Source organism: Ambystoma mexicanum, chromosome 7q (genome assembly GCF_040938575.1).
Source record: "Ambystoma mexicanum isolate Mex_15411 chromosome 7q, UKY_AmexF1_1, whole genome shotgun sequence".
Lineage (NCBI taxonomy): Eukaryota > Metazoa > Chordata > Amphibia > Caudata > Ambystomatidae > Ambystoma > Ambystoma mexicanum.
This window is the reverse complement of record NC_090941.1, coordinates 629,018,843-629,042,951: the sequence shown is the minus strand read 5'-3', so window position 1 is coordinate 629,042,951 and position 24,109 is coordinate 629,018,843. Positions and strand designations below refer to the sequence as shown.

Sequence of the window (24,109 nt, the reverse complement as noted above, 5' to 3'; positions counted from 1 at the left end):
AATCTGCTTTCCCATTTGGGGCTCTCGGGCTCCACACAGGGAGCCCGAGAGCCCCAAATGGGAAATCAGCTGTAGGCAGAAACACTACGCCGCATGTAAACACAAGCACCGGAGACCCAAAGTGATAGCCACAGCAGGCAGAAACACAACACGGTTGTGTTGGAAAACGCTGCAGTTTTTCTTTCCGAGTTTCTCAGGCTCCTCCGAGCCGGAGGAGCCTGAGAAACTTGGAAAGAAAAACCGCAGCGTTTTCCAACACAATAACGACCGCAAACATAAATACACCGTTTTTAATGCTGCGGTTTTATTTCTAAGTTTCCCCGGCTCCTCCAGCCCCGAAAACCTAGAAAAAAAAACGCAGCTAGTGCTTATTTTTTTTAAAAAAATAAATATCACTTACCGAGATTCAGCTGCAGCTTTCCTGCTCTGGTCTCCGGTCCCCGTCCTCCGCGTACAGCACTAATGAAGGGAAAGCCACCCAGCGGTAGCTTTTGTTTACTACAGCTGGCTGGCTTTTCCTTCATTAGTGCCGTAAAAGCAAAAGCCAGCACAGGAGGGCATCCATTTCACAAAATGGATGCGCCCACGTGCTTGCTTTTGCGAATTTTGAGCTTGAATAGCTCAAAATTTTACATAGGAAGTTTTAAAAAAGAGAATGCTAGTATTTTCTTTTTTTATGTTGCCTATCTATTTTTTAAATAAAAATTTTTACTAGACCATGCCTTTAAGCGAGAGCTCGATCATTTCGCGGGGCGAAGGCTATGTCGGGGTAAATGTTGGGCTCTCACTTCCTTTTTTTGATGTTAAGAGATTTATCAGCTCCCCCAAAGCCTAAGTTACCTCTCTCTGTTTTACCAGGCTCACTTTCTTTAAACTGAGGAAATGGAGCTCTTTTCAAAATTCCCTGGGCAATTTGATCTCCCCGACGTACCTCAAAAGGGATCTCGCCATGATTTTGTAAAAGAACCTTCACATCTCCCCAAAAGTCGGGATCAATAACACCTGTTAAGACATCAATACCAAACTATTTTGGGGCCAATTGAATGTGGCACCCCAGAGGGGGTATCAAACAAAGTCCAAAGGAATCATTCCTCTTTTCCCAGGGGGGAATAATAGCTCCCCTACTGCTACAGATATCAAACCCTATTGATTTCTTGGTGGCGATGGAACGGTTAAAGGCTCTCATGACTACGTTTTTGAAATTGTAGGGTTCCCCAATTAGTTTCAATTAAGTCACATCCCATTCCTAACACCATGTGTAAGGAACTCATGGTGGCATCAGTAAAGACGGACACAAGTGATCACAGTTCAAGGGTGTTTATTAAATTGTTATGCAGGTTGGAAAAACGCCTAATCTAAACCTAAAGCTAAGATGGCAGAAAGCTACAACCATCAAATGAAAAACAAGGCAGTCCTAGAAGGCAGTCCTCGTGGCGTCTTGTCAAATGAAAAGGCCTATACTAAAGAAACCTATTGCCAGTCCTTACTACTAAATACAAGATTGTGGGATAGGATTCACAAGAAAGAAAAGTGTTCACAAATGAAAAGTCAGGATGGGGTAACCAGGGGTCTCCTGTCCCCAGGTTTTGAGCATGGGACAAGGTGGGACACCTGAGCACAGCACACTCTAGAGCTTTCCACAGCATGAGATGACGGTTCCATTCTCAGCTATGAGGACCGTCGATGGTCAAGTCTCTTTTCTCTTAAGCCTCTTGCACTCGAGGACCTGATGTATTAAAAATAAAAAATCAAAGTTTCTTTTTAAATGGACGTTGGGTAGTGACTTCACCCCTGGATCCCCCTCTTCCGGACTCAGATCCCACCCTTGAACATCATCCTCCCTCTGTCAGGTTCACTATGGTTGTCCTTGTATTCATGATTCTTAATGTCTTTTAAAATAGTTCACAATGGACTCCACCCTGTCGGGTTCACCGTTGTCAACACACTGTTCACCAGGACTTTAGGCTTTGCCCATTTTCCATCGGCATCCCTCCGTTGGGTTTATTCTTGCCAACTTTTATCAACCATACAATTTCTTCTACTTGCTTACGATGCAGGATTCACTTCCCTTAGCTTTCCAATTTCAGCTGGTCAAAGACTTTCGACTGTACAGAGGATACTCTTAGGTCCCATCCTCTTTCCTCCATACTGTAAGGGAGTTCCTTCCAAGGGACGGGAGACGGAACCTTTTTCACCAGAAAAAACCCTCTTCCTCTTTAAATTTAGAGGCGCGCGGTGGTGCGGCCCAGGGAGCATGTGCTGCCCTGACTCCGCACTCCGGCGCCACACCTCAGTCTCCTTATCTGCGCCAACGGGAACGTGCCGAATTCACCAGCGCTCCTGGGTTTGGCTCCGGCCATGTAATTCCACGTGCAGATACTTCTTCTCGTTGACTTTTTGCCTTTTCTATCATTCAGGTACTCGGTCCTCAGGCATCACACTCCTCCCCGGCGCATGTCGACTTCTACAGGGTTCAGCAGGTGTCCATCCTGCAACGGGCTCTTCCCAACTTCAGACCCCCATGCCCTCTGCCTATGTTGCCTTGGCCCAGCCCAAGGTTGGAAATCATGTTCGGCGTGTGACTCGCTGTCCTCAAAGGCGCTGAAGAACAGACTAGCCAGGTGGAGGGAGCTCTTCCAGGGGTCGCCTCCAGAGAATCTCAAGAACTTCGTGAAGCATCGAACCAGGCCCAAGGTAGGGCCAATATTTTCCAGCGTACCCCACAAAGGAGACTCCTCCCCAGGGATTCTCCAGCATGGGAGGGACTGGCCAGGTCCTTCTACTGGCATGTGCACCGAGGCTGCTTCAGCTACCGGCCTTTGGGTCGAGGGATCCTCTGATCCTCCCGGGGGCAGTGTCGAGGGACCGGAAGGTTCTTGTACCGGGTCTAGACCCGAGGTGCTCTGCCCTTGTACCGGCACCATGACCGAGGGGCTACGCCCTAACACCGGCAATACGTCCGTGATGGTGCCTAAACCCAGCTCTAGCGGCCCTGGGTCGAGGGTGTCACACCTACCGGGCTGAGGCCCGAGGAGCAGGGTAGGCCTTGTGATCTACACGCAAGTCTTCGAAGAGGCCGGGACCAGTGAGCCGAGCACCACGTCACAGGCAAGTGGCAGGCAGCGCGACAAAATGGCCGCCGCACCAGAAAGAGGCACTCGTCCAAGGCCATTCCGGGAATTCGGCAAAGATCGAGTGTCAAGGTGGGACTGGCCTCAACCAGTCAACCAGGTATGTGGCCTACAGTCTACCATTCATTTGCACAGTGCAGCTTTCTTTGTGTCCATATGGACAGGGTATGCAGCAGCTCCAGCAGCCCCCCGCTACCCTGTCGGTACCCCCTGCCACCTCTTTGGACAGGGAGGAGGTGCTCTTCGAGAAGTTCCTCGGCCTCATGAGGTCTCCTTGGATAGGGGTTATCATCAAAGACGCAATCAGCAAAGTCCTCCCCGCCATGCTAGCGCCATCACAGACTCCTCCATCGGGCCCCCATGCTCCGGTGCAGCCGCCTCCTTTGGCTCCACAGCCAACTCTGCTGCCTCCTCAGCCTCTGGCTGCGGTCCCTGTACCTCAGCCTCTGGCGCCATTTACTCCTCCTCCTCCTTCACAGGATCCTCCAGACACGCAGGATACGGACGAGGAGGAGGACCCGGACACACCATCCTCAGGAAGGGCCTTCCACGAACGTCATGCTGGCCTGGCATAGTACCTGGGCCTACGCCGACCTGAGATCGAGCAGCCGGCAGAGGGGGTTCTGGCAGAAGTCCTCACACGACGCCCCTCTGCCAACACAGGGATTCCAGTGCAAACCGATGTAGTCTCCCTGGCCAAGAAGGGTTGGTTTAAGCCCCACTCGGTCCAGCCTGTCAGCCGACACCTGGATGCCAAGTACATGCAGATGAAGGGGGATACACTCTTGCTCTCGACCCATCCTCAGCCACACTCCTCTGTGATCGAGGCGGCATCACTATACTCCAAGCCTCAGTCGTCCTCAACAGCCTCCTCTGCGCCGCTGCTAGGCAAGGAGGAGAAGATCTTGGAGGCGTACGGCAAGAAGATCTACTCCACGCCTCCTTGCACCTTCGTCAGGCCAACGCAGATGCCATGCTGCCTGCCCTCAACCAAAGGTTATGGCAGTAAATCGCGGACTTCCTTCCAGAACTCCCCACCCAGTGGCACTCACGCTTCAAGGCGTGGCTAGCTGAACCCAAGCTCATGGCACAGGACCTCATAGAACCCACAGTGGCTTATATCGATACCTCAAGCCGGACATGAGGAGAACAGCCTGGCTCCGGGCAACGAAATTCAACCCGGATATCCTGGAGCGCATTCTAGATCTACCGTTCGAGCGGGAGACCTCTTCCACTCCTCTATGGACAAAGAGCTGGACAAAAAGAGGAACAGCTAACACACGGCAAAGTCTTTATGCCTTTACGAAGACCACGCCCAAATCGTACTCCTAATCTTAGCAGCGCTCGGAAAAGGGTTGTACATATGGAGGGTTACGCGGCTTCCAGGAACGCAGATCCAGGCAGCCGGTCCGCTCACCGTCTCAGAACCGGCGCAAACAAAAAAAAGGGGGTGAGGGGAGTAAGGGCTTTTTCCAGTCCCCCCTCCTCAGCGTCCGCCTTCGAGGGAAAGAAGGCATAACATGCCCCTTCGGGTACACGTGTCTCCGGTGGGGGGCAGCTTGCTCCCCATGCACAATTCTGGTGCCAGAATTTCCCGGACCCCTGGATCCTCTCTGTAGTATCCACGGGGTACCGCCTTCCTATCCCAGCCTTTCCTCCCGCCTCCCCTCCACTCCCACAGGTTGGGACAGCAACTCTTTTGGCGGAGATCCGGTCACTCGTAGAGAGCCAGGCAGTGGAGGAAGTTCCAGCCTCCCAGCGAGGCTTTGGCTTTTGCTCCTGGCGTCTCGCCATTCAGAAGAAGAACCAGGCAGGCCTGAGAGTTGTGCTGGACCTTACCAACCTCAACCTCTCCCTACCCCTGCAAAAATTCAAGATGGTTACGCCAGCTTTTATAGCGGAGACATTGGACAAGGGAGACTGGATGTGCTCCCTGGACCTGAAGGACGCGTACCTACACGTCCCGATTTGGCAGCCCCATCGTTCTTTCCTATGGTTCAGGATCATGGACTACTACTTTCAATACAAAGTCCTTCCATTTGGCCTCAACTCGGACCCCAGGGTCTTTACCAGACTCATGAACGCCGTGGCGGCCCTCCTCAGAGCGCATGGCCTCCACATCTACCCATACCTCGACAACTGGCTCGTCAGAGCTACATTTCCGGAAGCTGTTCGCCACTCCTACCATGCCCTTATGAACAGACTGCACGATCTGGGCTTCTCACTCAACCTCAAAAAGTCGCAGCTGCACCCTACGCAGGCTCTGACATTCCCGGGACTCATTTGGGACACGTGCTCCGAAAGAGTCTTCCCGTCGGAGGACAAAATCTCAGCCATCAAGAGGGCCACCGCCCGATTCTTCAGTAGAGAAGTGACCTCGGCATGGTGGTACCAACATCTCCTGGGTCTACTGGCGGCGGTCCTGGTAGCTGTGCCGCACACGAGAATAAGGATGAGAAGGGTTCAGCTGCACTTCGCGGCCTCATGACATCAGGAGCGGGGCTCGCAATCAAAGATCATCAATGTCCCTCCATCTTTCCACCCGGACCTAACATGGTGGTCCATGGACTGCAACCTACGGATGGGCAAGCCCGTTCGGCCGCCCTCTCCGCAGGCCACCATCACCACAGACTCCTCGCTCGAGGGCCGGGAAGCCACCCTGGACGATCTTGCAGTCCACGGCACCTGGACTCGGCAGGAGCAGGAATACCAAATTAATTGGTTGGAGTTGAACGCCATCTGGCTATCGCTCACAGCATTCCTACCTCTTCCCAAGGGCAAGATTGTCCTCATCCAGACAGACAACTCGACCAGCATGTACTAAGTCAACAAGCAGGGAGGCACCAGATCCCCTCCTCTGTGCAGGCTGGCGATCAGCATGTGGGAATGGGCCCTGGAAAATTACATTTACCTCTTGGCAGTCCACCTCCTGGGGGAATCCAACCTGGAAGCGGACAGACTCAGCAGGCTGGTAGTGGACAATTAAGAGTGGCAGCTAAATGACCACGTTATTCAGGAGATCTTCAGCAGGTGGGGTCACCCCCAAGTGGATCTCTTTGCCACCTGGCACAACAAGAAGTGTCCCCAGTTCGCATCCTTGCAAGGTCAGGGCCCTGGCTCTCTGGGCGACGCATTTCACCTCCAGTGGACCGGCATAAACGCCTACGCCTTTCCGCCCACTCTTCTCATCCACAGGGTAATTTGTAAGATCAAGGAGTCTCACCAACTCCTCATTATTCTGATAGCTCCATGGTGGCCGGCCAGGCCATGGTTTTTGGAGCTTTTCAGCCTCTCGAAGGTGCCCCCTATACACCTTCCGACGGGCTCAGCACATCTTCTGGTGCAGAAGGGGCAGAATCATCCACCCTGCGCCAGGGAAACTAGCCCTCACAGCGTGGTACCTGAGCAGGTAACGCTTCGGCACCTTAGCCTCTCACAGGCCAATATGGAGATCATACAGGGCGCCAGGAGCAAAGCCACAAGGGCCAAGTACAAATGCCTTGCAGCCATCAGGGCTTACAGGAACTCGGAGGAAGGCATTTTCTCCTCCTCCAACCCTATCGTCAAGAAACATCTGACTGGTCTCGCTAGGCTCTACCCGCCCGTCAAGAGACTGCACCCTGTGTGAGACCTTAGCATAGTATTGGGCGCCCTGGCGCCCAAACCATTCGAGCCAATGGCGTCCGTAGACATCAGGCTGGTCACCATCAAGACAGCCTTACTGGTCGGCCTTACCTCGGCTTGCAGAGTCAGCGAGATCCAGGTGCTGGTCGCCTCTGAACCATATACCACCTTTCACAAGGACAAGGTAGTCATGCGGACACACCCGGCATTTCTGCCGTAGGTTCCACCTACATTTCACTTGAACGAGGAAATAGTCCTTCCTACGTTCTTTCGCGATCCCAAGGACGAAGCACAAAGAGTGCTGCACTGCCTGGATGTCCGGCGTGCCCTAAAATTTGACTTAGACAGGACCAAGGGCTTCCGCAAGTCGGACGCCCTGTTTGTCACTTTCGGAGGCTAGAGGCCAGGCTAGCACGTTTCTAAGGTTTCCATATCCCGCTGGATGGTCTCTGCTATCAAAGAAGGCTACGAGGGCCAGCACAAGCTGCTCCTAGCCATTGTGCATGCCCATGCAGTCAGGGCCATGGCAACGGCCATCGCATTCCAGTGCCAGGTCCCTTGGCAAGTCATAAGCAGGGCGGCCACTTGGGCCTCTCCCTCGGCTTTCTGCAAGCATTACTGTTTGGATGCCGGCTCTAGATCGGATGCGGCTTTCGGACAGGCGGTTCTCAGGAACCTATTTGCTTAAGGAGGGTCTCCTCTCCACCCTGGGGCTACAATCAGTTGTAATCGCCCATACAGTATGGAGGAAAAGGGACGGGATGTAAGAGTAATTATAAGTTACTCTCCGTAGTGACTAACATACTCTTAGTTCATAGTCCCCTTTCCTCCATACGTCCCACCAACCTCCCCCCTAATAATACTGGTGTCATTAGGCAATGTTACATCTATTGTCGATGCATTGATGGGGACTGAGGTGTGACGCCGGAGGGCGGAGCCAGGGCAGCGCATGCTCCCTGGGCCGCACTCCTGCGCGCCACTAAATTTAAAGTGGAAGAAGGTTTTTTCTGGCGAAAAAGGTTCCGTCTCCCGTCCCTTGGAAGGGACGCCCATACAGTATGGAGGAAAGGGGACTATGGACTAAGAGTACGTTAATCACTACGGTGAGTAACTTATCATTTTTGCAAGACCCCGTATGACCACTTTCACCCTTTCTCGCCCCGTTCCCAAGGCCTTGTGGTAATAGGGTAATCACACACAGTCTCTGGAATGAGCACCCACGTGGTGCCGGACTCCTCTGCCACTGGTTTTCCCATCTCGTATTAACAGTTCTTTGTACTTTTCTTCAATTAGCTGTTTGCTACTTTTGTTCAACACAGTTCGGTTTCTTATCGGATCTCCCTTCGACTCACCGGCTGTGATGAACCGCTTGGCTTTTCTTGTCTTTGGGATCAAGGCCGGTACCATGGTGGCAAGCATCTCTCCCTGGCTTGGTTATCAGCGGAGGAGGGCCCTGTGTACCGATGATATCTGTTGCAATCCATGCAGGCTATTGTTATGGTTTTACGATTCCTTCCACGGAGGCTTCGCAGACTCCAAAAGGGCAAGGTCGCTACTCTCCTTGTCACCCTTTCGGTTCTCATCGCCTTTCTCCTCCTCTTGAACGGCTGTACTTGGATAGCTGAGCCGTCGTGTAGTCTGCCTTGCTCATCCTGTGCTCTCGTGCTCCACCTTTTATACCTGTGGGGAAGAGAAAGGGCTGTCAGGTGTGTGTGATTCTGATCAATTGCCTGACTTTGCCTGACCCTTGTATTAGGACATGTCAGGTAAACAGCTCTGGTGTTCGTCTGTTGTCTTTTGTGGTGTGCGAAACTGTTCATGTGGAAAAGGGGGGGGTGGGTGTATTTCAGAATATCGTATGTGTTAGGATGGGGAAAAGGTGTTGGAAGAAGGGGGATACCGCGTCTCACCTGTCAGTGTCCCACTTCCACTCCACGAGGATCCCCCATTCAGGAGATCCTCCCTCACTGGTCCACCCCCAGGAACTGATCCAATAGCGATGGCCGTGTCCTGGCCACCAGGATAACTGATCCCCAGGGACTAGTTAGGGAGACACCTTCAGGTTTCTCACAGGGGTGACGAGGATGGGATATGGACATAAAAAGCCAACAAACGGGTGCTTTTGCACCTTTGAAGTTCATGAACAGTCCGGTGACAGCCCTGTAATGTTCGTGAAGATCTCAGATGTTCTGAGGCATCCATACATTTTTTTGCATTACAGGTTTGGTGGATCATGCAGTCTTATGTAACCACCTTAGGTCGGCGGCGCACTTCTCAGGGGAAGCCATAGCCTGGGTCCAATCCTTCCTGGCCAACAGGACAATGCAAGTCTTTTCCCCACTAACGGCTGCTGACCCAACTCAAATCTCCTGTGGTGTACCCCAAGGATCTTGTGTCTCACCTACTATGTATAATATCTTTACTAAGCCTTTGTTCGATAAATTGGACAGACTGGGTATCACATACACTAATTATGCAGATGATACCGAGATCCTCATTCCCCTTTCGTCAACTTTTTGGAGGACACAGCCTTAGTAAACAGAGTATACCTCCTCATTGAGGCATGGATGGCATCTCACGGCCTCTGCCTGAATGACGATAAAACTGAGATACTAATCCTAGGCTCTGAAACCAATTTAAAAAAACTTAGCCTTAACTATACCGCCTTCAGTATCGACAACAATCTCATCAAGGTGATGCCAGTGGTCAAAACACTAGGCTTCTGTCTTGATGCCACTCTCTCGCTTAAGAAACAAGTCAACTCACTCGCATCCTCCACAGCTTATACCTGTAAGCTTATCCGAGCCTGCAGACCATTCCTTTCTACCTCGAGTTGCATCACACTCGCCAATGCCCTTATAATGTCGAGATTAGACTACTGTAACGCTCTCTACTCAGGTGCCAACAAAAATATCATCGACAAAATACAAAGAATGCAAAATAATGCCCTAAGAGCAGCCCTCAATATCCCTAGGAGAGAACACATCTCTGATGCTAGGAGAGAGGTTAACTGGCTAAAAATATCTGACAGGTTACTTCTAAAAACAGCCTCCCTTACCTCCAAATGCTTAGACAACTTGGCCCCACCCTACATTGCTGAAAGGATAAATAGAAGATCGTCCACACGTCCAACGAGAACAGCCAATGCCCATACCCTGGAAACGCCTAGATTCAAACGTGTCACAGCGGGAGGATCTAGCTTCCCAGTTATTGCAGCACAAACCTGGAATGCACTACCGCACAACCTCAGAAAGGAACAACCATATCCTAAATTTAGACTCAATATAATTAAATGGCTACGAACGAATGACTGTTAGCTTACCCTCTCGGTACCTTGCACTCCCGTCTCTCCTGTATGTCTCTTAACTCGCTTCCTTCTGTATGCCACTGTAACTATCCTGGCAGCCTATGTTCAAACTGTTTTTTGTATACTATATGCTTCTCTGTACACATTATGTAACCAAGTTTAAGTTGTCTTGACCTCTACTGCGCCCGGCTACCTAATGGGTCTGGCGCGCATTACCAAATAAATACACAAACAAACAAACAAGCAGTTTTTGGATGGCTTATAACTTTGGCACCACTGAATGAAACTACTTGAAATTGTGTGATTTCATTCTAGATCTGACCTTGGATGGTCCTACACAGTTTGGTGATGATTTGCCAAGTGGGAACAAAATAGAGGGGCTGCCCCAAAATATTTGAAAGGCTTATAAATTTAGTGCCGTTTCACAAATCTGCACAAAAGTTTGTAAAAAGATTTAAGACCCAGATTTGAATGTTTCGGTCGATTTTGTGAAGAGGGGGCAAAATTAGAGGGGGTGGGGGGGTTGAACATTTTTATATGGTTTTGTTGCCGTTTGACAAATGTGTACAAAAGATTTTAGAAAGATCATAGCCCCAACCTTGAAGGTTTGTGCAAAGTCTGAATGGATTTTGTCAAGTGGAAGCTAAGTTATATGACTATTTTATGTACGTACATTTGGACACTTTTCAAAAAAATGAAACATGGATGGATATAACATACATAATGCAGTCTTTCTAACAGGGTAACCAAAATCTGTAACGCAGGCTTTAGCTAGTGTATGAAACATCTATAGATCAATGGACATGGAAGTACGCGTTATCTGTGGCATTGCTGTGTTAAGCCAAAAAAGCACTGACCTGGGAAGGCGTGCGCTGCTGTTTAACCAGGAGAAAAATGGTGCTTGAGCAAGGCCTGAAAATGAAATAATTGACCAGGATTTAGTATCAACAAAATTCCCTGGTTATAAATGTATATATGATTCAACTGCCACTACGATAGAAGAAACTTATTAGACTGGTCTGCGTGCACAGAGCGGGAGTGCACCTGATAATGTTATCTTTGCTGGAGTATAATACCTGGGAAAGATTCTTTCAATATACCCAAGACCCAACCCCCCCCCCCCCATAGTTTTTGGTATCGAAGCGTAATACTGGGTGCCAGAGGACTTTAAAAAAAACACCATTTAATGTAATATCATTGCTACACACATAAATTCATAGCACCACACAGTTATTTAAAATTGAAAACACCCATGAGTTGCTTCTCACCCGGGGACTCACTGGCAGACTTCAAGGCACTCACTTCACACTACCCCTTTGTCTGACCCAGTGGTGCCCAATGGCGTAGCACAACATTTGGTAGCTCACCTGCGAGCCATGCTGTGGGGGCCCCCCCTAAATTCCTTAACAAAGCACAGGGCACGCCACACCCCGGGCTTGTCCGGACTGCCACGTTTGCGGACTGTCCATGATGATTATGCCCCTGCAGGCGCATTCACTACTGCAAGTGAAAGGAGTAAATGTTTTTCAATGAGAGCTTAAATCTTCAACGTAACATAGAGAGAAGGGTGTGGTGCCTGGTGGCTTGTGAGTTGTTTTTTTTGGAGGGTGTAAATATTTGCCACAAGTATGTGAATGCGACTGAGCATAGCAAGGGAGCCCGAACTAACGAAAATGGGTTGGCGGTGGGCTCGGAGGAGTCTTCTCCCTCCTCAGAGTAAATGTAATGGGTTCAAATGGTGTATTACAGAGCACACTTTCTGGGAAAATATGAAATCATGAAAAAATGTACAAGAGATGCAAGTCACCAAAAGTGCACAGGGCATTTCCCAATGCATTATCATGCCGGTCCCTGCAATATATGTCAGTATAAAAAAGGTATATGCTGGCTGTGCCCATACATTTCCATGCTGTCTCCACCAACGTATGCTAGTATTCCCATCTAAGACCATACTTATGTTTGCTTTAAAACATTTTTCTATAGTATCATTACTGCCAATGGGCAAAAAACTGGTTTCTGCCAATATATGCCAGTACTCCTATGCAAGTACATACCCCTGTTGGTTTGCCATTAAAAGTGACATGTCACAATAGGAAAACCTGTCCAAACTGGTTCCAATATAAGCCAGTCTAGACCCATAAGAACACTTACCTTGCTTGATTCATCATAGATGCTCTGTTAATAAAAGGTCATGCTACAGTGAAGAATATACAGGCCACTACGCAAAAACATCAGTCTAGCGAGGGAACACTACTTATCATGCTTGCTTTTTTAAAGATGCTGAGTAATAAATGTATGCCACAGTAAGCAATGGCTAGACTGCACCAAAATGCCAGTCTAACCAGGGAATGGAACACATGAACTTGCCTCTGCCCAAAAATACCATTAACACATGCAAAGTCAATAAAGGATGTGGCATAAATGCTCCAGTGATCCCCATTCACCCAGGGCCTTACACACACATGCATCCCCTTTCACCCACTGGTCACTCACCCATACATCTCCTCTTGCACTCACTCCCACTGGATTCAACACACAGGCACACACCAAACCCCATCCAGAACAGTCCAACACACACTACCACATGTATGCTCATTCACCCACCAGTCACTCACTCACACCTTCTCTTACGTGCACTCATTGCATTCTCTACACAGGCACACACCCACCCACCCAGAACATTCACAAACACGCCATCACATTCATACTCATTCACCCACCAGTTACTCACACCTTCTCTTACATCCACCCATTGCATTCTCTACACAGGCACATACCCACCCACCCAGAACATTCAAAAACACACATCACTTCTCATTCACCCACCAGTCACTCACACATTCTCCTGCATCCACTAATTACATTCTCTGCGCACAGTCACACTCCCACCCACTCAGAACATTCAAAAACTCGCATCACATCTCTTCTGATTCACCCACCAGTCACTCACACCTTCTCTTACATCCATGCATTGCATTCTCTACACAGGCACAGACCCACCCACCCAGAACATTCAAAAACACACATCACATCACTTCTCATTCCCCCACCATTCACAAACATACATCTGACATGCAATTCACAGATGCAAAACACACATCATTCTTACCCTTTTCTTGTCCCTCCTTCCAGGGCACCTCGGCTCCTCTGTGCTGCTCACAAGCAGGAACCAGGAAGCTGCAAGAGTTTCCTGGTTTCTGTATGTGAGCTGCAAGGAAGCCGAGGGAGAAGGGGTTAGAGCTGAACGTGGCATGTGACATGTGCCACATATCATGGTCAGCTCCAACCCGTACTGACTGCCTGCCCTGGCCCAGCCTTCACCCTGATGGGTGAGGACTGGGCAGGGGACACACAACACCAGCCTGGACACACCAGGAGCACTCTTTATTTTGGGTTAAGGGGGGTCACAAAGGAGTCCCAGGGGTTGCAACTGTGGTCCCCAGGGGTTGCAGTTGCAACCCCTGGCAACCCCCAAATGACGTCCCTGGGTTTAATAGGAAAAATGTTTTTGCCTGTGGCTAGAATTCTGCCCGTGGCTACAGCTCGAAGTGCTGGACAGAATTGCATCAACAAATCGCCGTAACTACCGCTGCATACAGTCTGAGACAATGCTAATCAGCAGATAATTAACTAGGACGTCGAATCAGGCCACCCCTTCAAATCATTAACCACCTTTATTTGTGACCATAACGTGACAAGATATAGGGATTGCCTGCCAGACTAATTTCCACAATCTCGCAGCATTGACAGGCCCACAATCCACATGCATTGAGAAAGGCCCTAGAGAGTCGAAACATGTGCCGGCTGAATTCTAACAATAAATATAGCACCAACAATGGTTTCCAAGGCTGCTTTATTACGACAATATTTACTTATTGAATAACCCAGCTCTAAGGTGAACAGGGCTCAATCTCCTATTCGAAACCTAACACTTAAAGAAGTAAGGGCACCTTTACAAAAGAACACCATCACTAGCAGCAGGGTAATCCGTTTAAAGTACTAGATGAAGTTAAGCAATCTACCCATTCTACCACCCTGCAATTACTTAATAATCGTGCACTCTGATCTGATTAGTGGGGCATGCAGCTTGGCCAAAGCCCTAGGTTTGAATGGTAAAAGATATTGTGCTTGCGGCTGCAGTCTGAAGTGCTGTACTGAATTACAACAAACTGCACGAGCAGCATCAGTAAGGACTTGAAAGCATGCTTTTGCAAATCTGTTTTGTGTTTTTCTTTCTCCAAAGTGTCCAAATGTAAGCACAGAAAATAGATATGTTTGTTGAATGGACAATGGGCCTGGCCCTCGGCAAGTAGAAATGTCTACTTTGATTTGCTTATGGGTGTATGCAGCATGGCCCCATGGATTGTGGATACTGACCATGCAAGCCATGAGCACTGACCATTGGTCACATTATGAGCGTATAGTGGACACTGAACTCGGATGCTGGGTAGGTGCAGTGTATAGCAGGGGTGGTTTGGTGGGGCTGGGGTCATGGTCGAGCCTCATGCCCTAGGCAATTGAACAATGACTTGCATGCGCTGTTAATAACGATACACATAAGTATGCGTTGCAAAACATTTTTGTTAAAGGAGGTTTATAGATGTTTAATATATGTTAAAAGAGGAATTGTCAGTAACTTATATATAGTGATGTAATATTATGAAATATTTCACTTATAAAAACCTATTCAATTGACAGGAAAAACGTTGTTAAAGGGACGCTACGGTTATGAAGTACCCCACTCTTGGGACTTCTGTGCCCCAGTAGTTAGCTAGTGGCCTCCCACCTTGGCATGCCTTGGCACTTTCCTCCTGGGCTCTCCTCCTCCATGAGTACTTGTCGATCCATACTGCCCCTTTTATTTATGGAGTTCTCTCACTGCAGAATGCATACGTGTATTTATAGGAGCACTATGTATAATTCTTTGGTATAAGTATGGGAAATGCAGATGCAAAAGATTTGTAGAACATTAAGTGGAAGTTGGTGGGTGGAAGTTTAATATGTTGATAGGCTATATGTAGAGTTTCTTTTGAGTGATTGGTGGATATATGTGTGAATGGTTTAAAGTAGGCAATGAGGAAGTATTACAACCATAACATTATAAAGAGTAGAAGGGCTGTCTTGTGCAATGGTGTGCATGTGCAATCTGGGTTTTCTAATAAGGCATGGGCTAGACCTGGGAATGTGGAGACTGTGGATAGTCATGAAGGGCAATGGATTATGATGTTTATTGTATACTAGAGAGAAGAATTTTGGACAGAAAAATGTTTCTGTGCTTTTTTCTTTTTCTGTAGTATACATTTGTCCATTATTGTCATAGCATAGTAGAAAATGCTAATGGCAATGTTGGCGACTCTTATTGAATCTAACTACTTCACTGAAAATTGTAAAGTAGATGGAGTCTATAAACTTATTTTTTTAGTTCTATTTTTTTTACTTTGAAAGGTGGTTCCTAAAGGAACCTTTTTTAATGTTTTTTTTTATTTTTATTTATTTTATCTTGAAGGAGAGGCCAGAAAATAAGGTGGGGAGGGAAATGAGGGAAGGGACACCAACCACAAATATGGAGGGGCAGGTGGACAGGGGAAGATGTTGCGCATGTGTACATCTAAGGTAGGGGGCAGTGTTTCTCATGCTCCTTGATTACAGCTTCAAAAGCGCTTTGGAATTGCTCCCCCCCTGCAGATTGGTGTGTTGCAGTACATACAGAGTACTGTTGTCTTCGAAAGATATGGATCAACAGCCTCCTTTATCGCTGCATGGTAACTGGTGGGATTCTGTGTCCCACAGAAGTAGCCTGTGTGGTTACAGTATTAGTTGAGGAAGACAGCCAATTACTTCCTAAGAAAGGAACAGCCTTTCTGAGAGCATTGCAGTAGTTAGAGTTGGTGTGGGGGTGCATGCAGGTGGTCCCGTAGGAGTACTGCCCAGTGCATTTCACTTTGGTAGCTTTAGCCTTTGGTACATTCGCAACAGTGGTAAAGAACTGCCACACCCATGATTCTCTCTGGGTGCTAGAGGTAGACCCTTCCTCTACCTCATCTTCCTGGCCCTCTTCGTTGTCTTTTGAAGCATTGCACTTCTTTCGTTGTGTAGGTCCTCCAGCTAGCTGGTGGTGGTGGCTCTTGGGGAGGAGGGATGGCAATAGCTGATGCCATTTTTAAGAGAAATAGCAGTTTTGCTAAAACTCTTCCAAGTATGTGCTGTGTGTGATAGATTGTTAATGGATAATGAGTAAGAATAGGTGTAGGAGCTGTGCAAGGGTAAACTTTGAGCTTCAAAGTTACTACATGAGCTGAAAAATGCAGTTTCAAACTGTTTGCGAAGCGCAGTGTTATTCTGGGCGTCACGCTGGCGCTGCATACCCGTTCGCTGGAGGTCCTGCTGGGATTTGGAAGCCAGACTGTCGTGGCAGAGTTGAGACATTGAGGCGGAGCAGGGAACCAACCCAACACCTCCCCCTAATTCTGGGACAGCGGTCAGAGCTGTGTGAGCTTCCAATGCCACAGGACGGCCCTTCCCCGATTTGCGTGGCGTCCGAGCAGTGCAAGCACTGACAGGGAAGCGAATCCGATGGAGTAGGTGGTCTGCACAGTTAGATGGTCACTTTGGTAGCACTGGACGAGATGAAGGGCACAACCAGAAGGACTCCACAAGTAATGCTGGCTGATAGATGAGGTTGGTAGAAGGCGGAACCAGGTCTGGCAGTCAGAAGGTAAGAACCAGGGCAGACAGGAAAACCGACAAACCAGATGGGTAGGGAACCCAAGGTAGACTGAGAGGCTGTCAAGACAAGCAGAGCGGGTACCCCAGACTGGCAGAGGAGCTAGAAGGGCAGGCAGACAGGCAGGGAGACCAAGGAAGGCAGGCACGGCCAAGGAGGGACAGAAGGGGAAGGAGCAGGAAGGCAGCAGATGGAGCAGGGGCAGTGGTTAACCTGGACTAGACAACAACTAGCATAAGGAGCGTGGAAGGGCGAAAAACGGATTGGCCAAAAACTGGGTTTTGACGCGCTGCGTGAACCAACCCGGTTCCTTATGTAGTGCTACGGGCCAAAAGTGAGACTTGGAGGGCAAGCAGTGACATCCGCGCCGCCTTCAGGACTGCGCATGCGCGGAACGATGAACACGTCCGTCCACACATGCGCAGTGTTGGCGCTCAGATGGGCAAAACCACGAAGGAAACCTCTGTGGGAAAGACGCCACCGCGGATACATACGCCAGGACAGGATCCTGCGAGTCCTCGGTCTCAGAACCGGACGGCAGGTAAGTGGCGTGACACACTAACCCATTCGCAAAGTGGAGACGTGTTTGCAAACATGTCATCATGCCGCGCGCGTGGTTACGGAACAGTGTTTGGAAAGTCATTGATTATGTCAGATATTCGCGAACATCGATAAACACAAAAACAGTGGAACAAGTTGCAAAGAGTGTATAGAAGTGTTAAATATGCTAGAAGGTGGGGAATGGCAGAGTTTTAAGGTGAAACTTTCTAAATTGGACAAACATGTTGCTATATTGCAGTAAGTATGATATATTAGTAAGTTGTAAGAAATTAGAGTGTACTGGTACAAACCTATGATAGTCAATGAAAAAACTTTGTTAAAAGGACGTTATGGTTAAGTTGCACTAATAGAAACCTATGAAATTCAATGAAAAAACGTTGTTAAAGGGACGCTATGGTAACGAGTAAAACCGAAAAACCCCAGAAATTTGCCACCTATGGTAAGTTAAGCAACCATAACTCACGCCAACATCATGCACTGCTAAGTCTAACACACAGGACATCAAAGATGACATCACAAATGTCCTCCAGCAATAATCACATTATAGTGCTGTAAAGACAAATCTCTCTTAAGAGCTCTGCATGCATGAAGTTCACTGTATTGTATGTTAGAGATGCTCTCAGACAGGTCTTTGCCCATTTCAAGTTTCAAGTAGTGCATTTTTCCCCCACACTAGTTACAAATTGCCACCTTTCAGTTAATTTTTAAGGTGCTTGTGATTAGTTTATACTTCAGATATTTCTTAATAAGTCGGTTTCCTCAAAGTCGAAGGACATATGTCCTTTGATCTACTATAGTCTAGAAGGTAAAATGCAGGTGGTGTATATTCTCAAATTGCTGTTTTCTTCTGGGGAGTTTTGTATAGTTCTTAAAATGTGCATGTTTTGTTTTTTTGCATGTGATTACCTTCATGTTGATGTGCTACATTTCTTTACTACGCATACATGTGTAAGTATATGAGTTTTGAAACTTACTTTTTTTTAATTTATCAGCATTTATATTAAACATCTGGCGACCGCTATCAGGTGTTCGTTCCCTGTTAAAGGAAGGAGGAAGGTATAAAATGTTCCATCTGTCAACTTCTCATTCGAAGAGCAAATCCGACATCTGTGACGTGCAGTTAACCGCTACAAAGAAAACTCAGTATCAGCAGCTGCAGGTAGGGTAGCAAAGTCCAGTTTTCTGTAGCAGCTAAAATAATCAGTTGTAATATTATTTCACTCCCTCCATCCTTGTTTTTAGCCTTCACAGGAAATACTGTCAAGCATTTACAGACCAAGGCACGCTGTGCAGTTCACCGAGCTGTTAGAGCCCTCTTTCCACACACTGTGTTCTGAGGTGGATCTTGTGGGCTATATCGTATCTGTTAGCAGGAAATCAGGTAAGATGATACACGTCAGAGCCTACACACAGAGCAGCAGTAATGAGACAATGCTGGTTCCAAGGTCTTTCAATTAAAAACTCGTAGTAGATGGGCAATGTAGATTTCCCCTAAGATAACAATTGGTACATTTTATGAAAAATATTTAAGTAAAGGAAAGTATATCCTGCCTGTGCTCCTCAATGGTGGTTAATATTCCACGCAACTTGTGTTACTTTTATTTTGTTTTGTTTGGTCACCATGAGCGCAGATGCCAGTACCAATATTTAAGTTGACATTTGTTTCATGTTGATGGTTGCTTCCTCAAAGCTCAGAATTATAATAACTTAAGTAATAGTTACAAAGAGAAGAGAATATTGTGAGCAAACTTTGTGCATAGTCATGTAGTCATATGTATGAAACGAGATGGGTAACTGTTAGGCAGAAACCTGTGCAGTTCCCTTGGGGAACACTGCAAAAGATTTAAGACTACAGGTAGAGCAGTAAACCCCTTTGGTAGCAGTCTGTACCACCCAGATTTACCTGGTAGCTGTGGCTGAGCAGTCAGACTTCTCTCAAGAAGAGTTAGGCAGTATGTAAAGTATACACAATATGTACCAAAACACAATAGCACAAGCAAACACTGACCAGAGCTTGGTTTCAAAAGTATATAGTTATTTATTTAAAATACACATAAGTTAAAAACACTCTAGCAAAAATATAGTAAAAGCACTTCAACACAGTTATACTGAAAGTAAATTCAATCCTTTCTCCTATCTAGACAACTCTAGGTTAACACCACTTAATTAAAACAGAGGTGAGTGCTTAACGTTAGATGACACTCTAGTAGTTTCCAAGAAAGGGAGAGAAAAAGCAGAAATAGGTTAGACACACCACTCTAAGGTCCAGAACACTTGCAATAGGCTTAAAGAAGAATAAAGTCACAGGTGAGCAAAAGTCACTAGGCAGGGCCCACTCTTAGAGTAGCCGGAGCGAAAATGTGCCCAAGATCACACTGTTAGTTAGAGATTCAAAGTCTTGCAAAGAGTCAAAAAGAGTTTAGAGTGGCTCAGAAAGTTTAGCCAAAGTGTCCCAGGCACTCCCAGGTTCGAAAGCCGGGGACTAAATCTACCCCGTACAGTCGGTAGCAAGGGAAGCCAGGCGGAACACAGTACCTTAAGCGGAAAGGATCCTCCAGCGGGGGCAGTTGTTCCAGGCAGCGACAGCAAGGCTCGACGTCGGTCAGGGGAGAAGAATATCTCGCTGAAGAGCAGAAGAGAAAGGTCGTAGCACTGCCCGGGAAGAAACCAGCCGCGGAGTCCTCCGGTTAAAGGGTTGGTACCGACTTTCGCGGTATGGGGGTAAAGTGTGGTATTCCGGATGCCGGGGTGCTTGGCACAGGCAAGGCGGCCACGAGATACCTCAAAAGGACGGAAAGAAGGCGAAAACTGGTTGTCCCCACCAGTCAAGGGAAGGAGCCACTCCGTTAAGAGTTCTCCTCGGTCGTCGGGAAAAAGTGGTGAGACGGTTCAGCAGGGCTCCACCGGGTGGTGTCGTCGAAGCAGGTCGGCTCAGCTCTTCCCTCGTCGGATTCTTGGTCCTGTGGCGACTTCTGAAGTCCCAGTCCCCAAAGCCCTGCTTTTATGCAGCAAACCCCCATTCACCCAGCCTAGCTGTCACTCAACCATGCTAAGTGGTGAGCCGGGCGGCTCACCACTTGGGCCAATCAGGACGGAGTGCGACTTGAGTTACCAAGGTAACTCAGTCCAGGGTGCCTAAATCCCCCTCCACCCCTCCTAAGTACCCCAGACAGAGTGGCACCACTTTGGAGGGCTTCTGTGGAGAAGCCCGCCAAAAGTGGAACAAAGGGCTCCACTTTGGGTCAGAGTTACAGAGGCGAACACCAACGCCATTTTAGAATCAAGTTTTGGCAAAAAGTCCCAACCGGAGTTATAAAAATAAATATATAAACCGGCGGTATGTTTAAGGCTACCGTAAATAAATAATTAAATGTGTTAGCCTAAAACAATGGGAAATCCCATAGGGAAATATTCGCGGTCGAATATAAAAAGTAGTTTCCACTGCCACCAGCCAAAACTCGATCAGGGGGGACGGAGACGTGCCCCCTCGACTAACAGACCCTGGGGCAATCGAATTGCCCCAGCCAGTACGTCCACAATATGATGGTTTGTACTGGTTCTGTTCAGGATTCAAGACTAGCAAAGTCTTTGGTGACTTTACATGCCCTGGGAGACAGTAGTCAGTCCCAGGGTATGGAGTCTATGTTGGGGAGTCCCTAGGACACCCCTGGGTCACGGCACAGAGGGTGCTGTGTGACCCACATCACAAAAATACATGAGGCCCTATGGAGTAAGAGACCCCATAGCCCATTCAACACAAGGTTTAACCAAGAAAACACACTTCAACATGTCCAAGAGTGAGGGTAAAAGAGTCTCACTCTTGGCAGGAGAAAAAAATTAAACCCCAGAAATCCAGCAAAGCTGCTGGGGGACTCACTAGGTAGGGAAATTCAGCCTAAACAGAGAATTCTCCCTAACACTCGCCCCCCCCAGACTAAGGGACAGGAGGATTTAATCCACTCCTGGATGAACCTCATACCTCTAGTCGATGATATACATCCTAGAGAGTCCATCAGCATTTTGATGGTGACACCTTGACCTATGTTCAAGGGAGAACTCAAAGGTTTTCTTTTGCAAGCTAACGGACCTACAGACCCTTTGAGGAACATCAGTCTTTTTGTTATAGGGGATCTGGTTGACCAGTCCCTCAGAAGTTGGTACAACTTCTGAACCTATGTTAGGCTTTTTCAAGGGGTCCTTATAAAGGATTCCCTTAGATCTAGAGGGGCCTCCAAGGTTCCTCACCACCTCTCTTGTGGGAGCAGGTTGGGTCTTAGGCCTCTTGGTTGGAGGGGTTGGGGTTAGGCAATGTACCTGCTTCCCCTTCCTCTTAGATCTACCCTTACCTATTTTAGGAGTTTCCCCCCTAATATTAGGATTTGAGTTGGGGTCTTCAGTAGAAGGTCCAACAGTCTGAAGGTTTTTGGCCTTAGACTTTTCTTTTCTGGTTTTCCACCAGCACTGAGAATTACCAGTTCTCTCAGGTCTAGATAGGGGCCTAGTTGGTCTATCCACCTCTTCCTCAGAAGCAGGGGGAGTCAGAGACTCTGAGACTAGGGGAACAATGATGGAGCTTGGTTGGGACTCCCATGTTCCTAGCATACTATCCTGAAAGGTGCCTGGGTCAGAGGTCAACTTACTAACACCAGGGCTTGTAGTGGGGTTCTCAGTAGAGGGTCCCACAGGCTTAGAAGGGTCCTTCAAGGTAGCCTGTCTAGCCAATTTGGTTAAGTTCTGCTTCTCCATACTGGGAGGCCTGGGGGTATGTGACACTACTCCTAGAGTTCTTAGGTCATTCCCTAACAGGACCTTCCCAGGTACCTCAGTCTGAACACTGACAGGGATCCTCACTGTCATGTTGTTACACTGAATGAGGGCTGGTAGGATAGGAACCATTTGGACAGGGCCTCCAGACATCTTAGTGGGACCTTTGGGTGCTTTGGCCACCTCCTCAGGTTGAAAGAAGCTTTCATCCACTACTGTTCTGCTGGCCCCAGTGTCTCTCCTGGCAGGAGTATCCTGGCCATTGACAAGAACACTGTCCACATAATACACCTTAGAGTTAACAGGTAGGGAGTTATACACAACCCTATTCTGGGGACTAACCAGACCCATAGGCTCTAAGTTTACAGTGGCTTGAAGACCCAAGGGTTCTTCAGCAAAGAGTTCAAAGTGGGCACTAGCCATCTGTACTTCATCCTCAGGAGTGAAGGCTAAGGAGACTGTGCTGATCCCTGCAGGTTTACCCTTGCACTTGGGATCTCCTTTGATATGGTCAGTACCCTGACAGACATAGCATTGTCCAAATGCTCTCTGGAAGGGTGGCTTGTTCTGACCTCCTTCTGGCTTGTGGCCAGAAGGTACAGTAGCCTGACTAGGTTTCCCATGTGGCTTACCCTGGTTATTTTGTGGTTTGGGGCCCTCTTTGGGATAGGAATTATTAGAATTCTCTTTGGAGTCTTTTTTTGGCTGTTTCTCCCCATCCTTCTTCTGAGTTACCCCAGAATCCTTGTGAGTGGCCCTGTTGGCAACCCACAAGTCAGCAGCCCTAGCCAGTTTCCGGGAATCTAATTCCTTGGAATCAGCCAAGTGTTGTCTGAGCTCAGGAGAGCAGGCATCATAAATAGTCTCCAACATAAACAAATTCTTCATACCTTCATAAGTGTTCACCTTGTAACCCTTAATCCATCCCTCTAAGTTTTTCAAACATTCATTCACCCAGGTAGCCCAAGGGGTACCATCATGCTTTTTGAGGCTCCTAAACCTCTTAAGATACTGGGAAGGGGTCTTCCCAAACCTAGCTATCAAAGCTAGTTTCACACATTCATAGTCCTTCCTATCCTCCTCCCCCATCTCCATTACCACATCAGTTGCAACAGGGGGGAGCCTAGAGAACAACCAGGTGAGCAAGTCATTTCCTGTGATGTTCTGGAGCCCATGATTATATTCAAACAGAGACAACCAATCCAACACATCCAACTTAGGCTCATACATACCAACCAATTCTTTAGGCATCCGGGGTCTTTTAGGACTGGAACTTCTAGAGGAGCCAGAGAGAGAAGCATTCTCAACAGATAATTTCTTCATTTCTAAGTCATACTTGAGCTCCATTTCCCTTAGCCTTAATTCTTTGTCAGTTTGAGCATTAAGTTTCTTATACTCCAATTCTAGCTTCATTTTCTCCAGTTCAAAGTACTGAGGACTAAATGTGGGACCTGGTAAAGGTCCAGTAGGTACAGCAGGTAGAGCAGGCAGAGGCCTAGGGGGGACAGTTACAACAGCCTCACCCTCCTCTCCTGACTCTTCCTCAGAATCATCAACATTTTGCTCCATGTTAACTTCAATACTGTCATCTACAGTTGCTGGAGTGGTAGGCTCCTCTGAACCATCACCCAGACTTTGGTTAGCTAACAATCTTTCAATCAGCTCCATTTTCTTGCCCTTAGTCAGGAGATCCTTATGTTTACAGAGCACTCTTAAACAATCAGCAGTTTTGGCTGCAAGGGACTCTTGACTATAGCTTTCTATAACTGACATGTTAGAGGTTTTACTTTTTCAGTGCTAAGCTTTGTGGTTAGTTGCACTAAGGTATCTAAAGCACAATAAAATGTATACTCAATACAAATCCCACCGCTGTACACCAGTGTTAGGCAGAAACCTGTGCAGTTCCCTTGGGGAACACTGCAAAAGATTTAAGACTACAGGTAGAGCAGTAAACCCCTTTGGTAGCAGTCTGTACCACCCAGATTTACCTGGTAGCTG

At 47.9% G+C, this 24,109-nt stretch overlaps 1 protein-coding gene across 3 annotated transcripts in view; it reads left to right on the top strand.

The window, feature by feature from the left end:
• The window catches only part of BRCA2 (BRCA2 DNA repair associated), a 2,020,919-nt gene that overhangs the window by 1,698,483 nt on the left and 298,327 nt on the right, over positions 1-24,109 (top strand). For all 3 annotated transcript variants that reach the window (XM_069639263.1, XM_069639261.1, XM_069639262.1), the window contains 2 exons: positions 18,340-18,506; positions 18,590-18,728. In XM_069639263.1, coding sequence (XP_069495364.1) covers positions 18,340-18,506; positions 18,590-18,728 — 306 coding nt within the window. The remainder of the gene's footprint in view (positions 1-18,339; positions 18,507-18,589; positions 18,729-24,109) is intronic.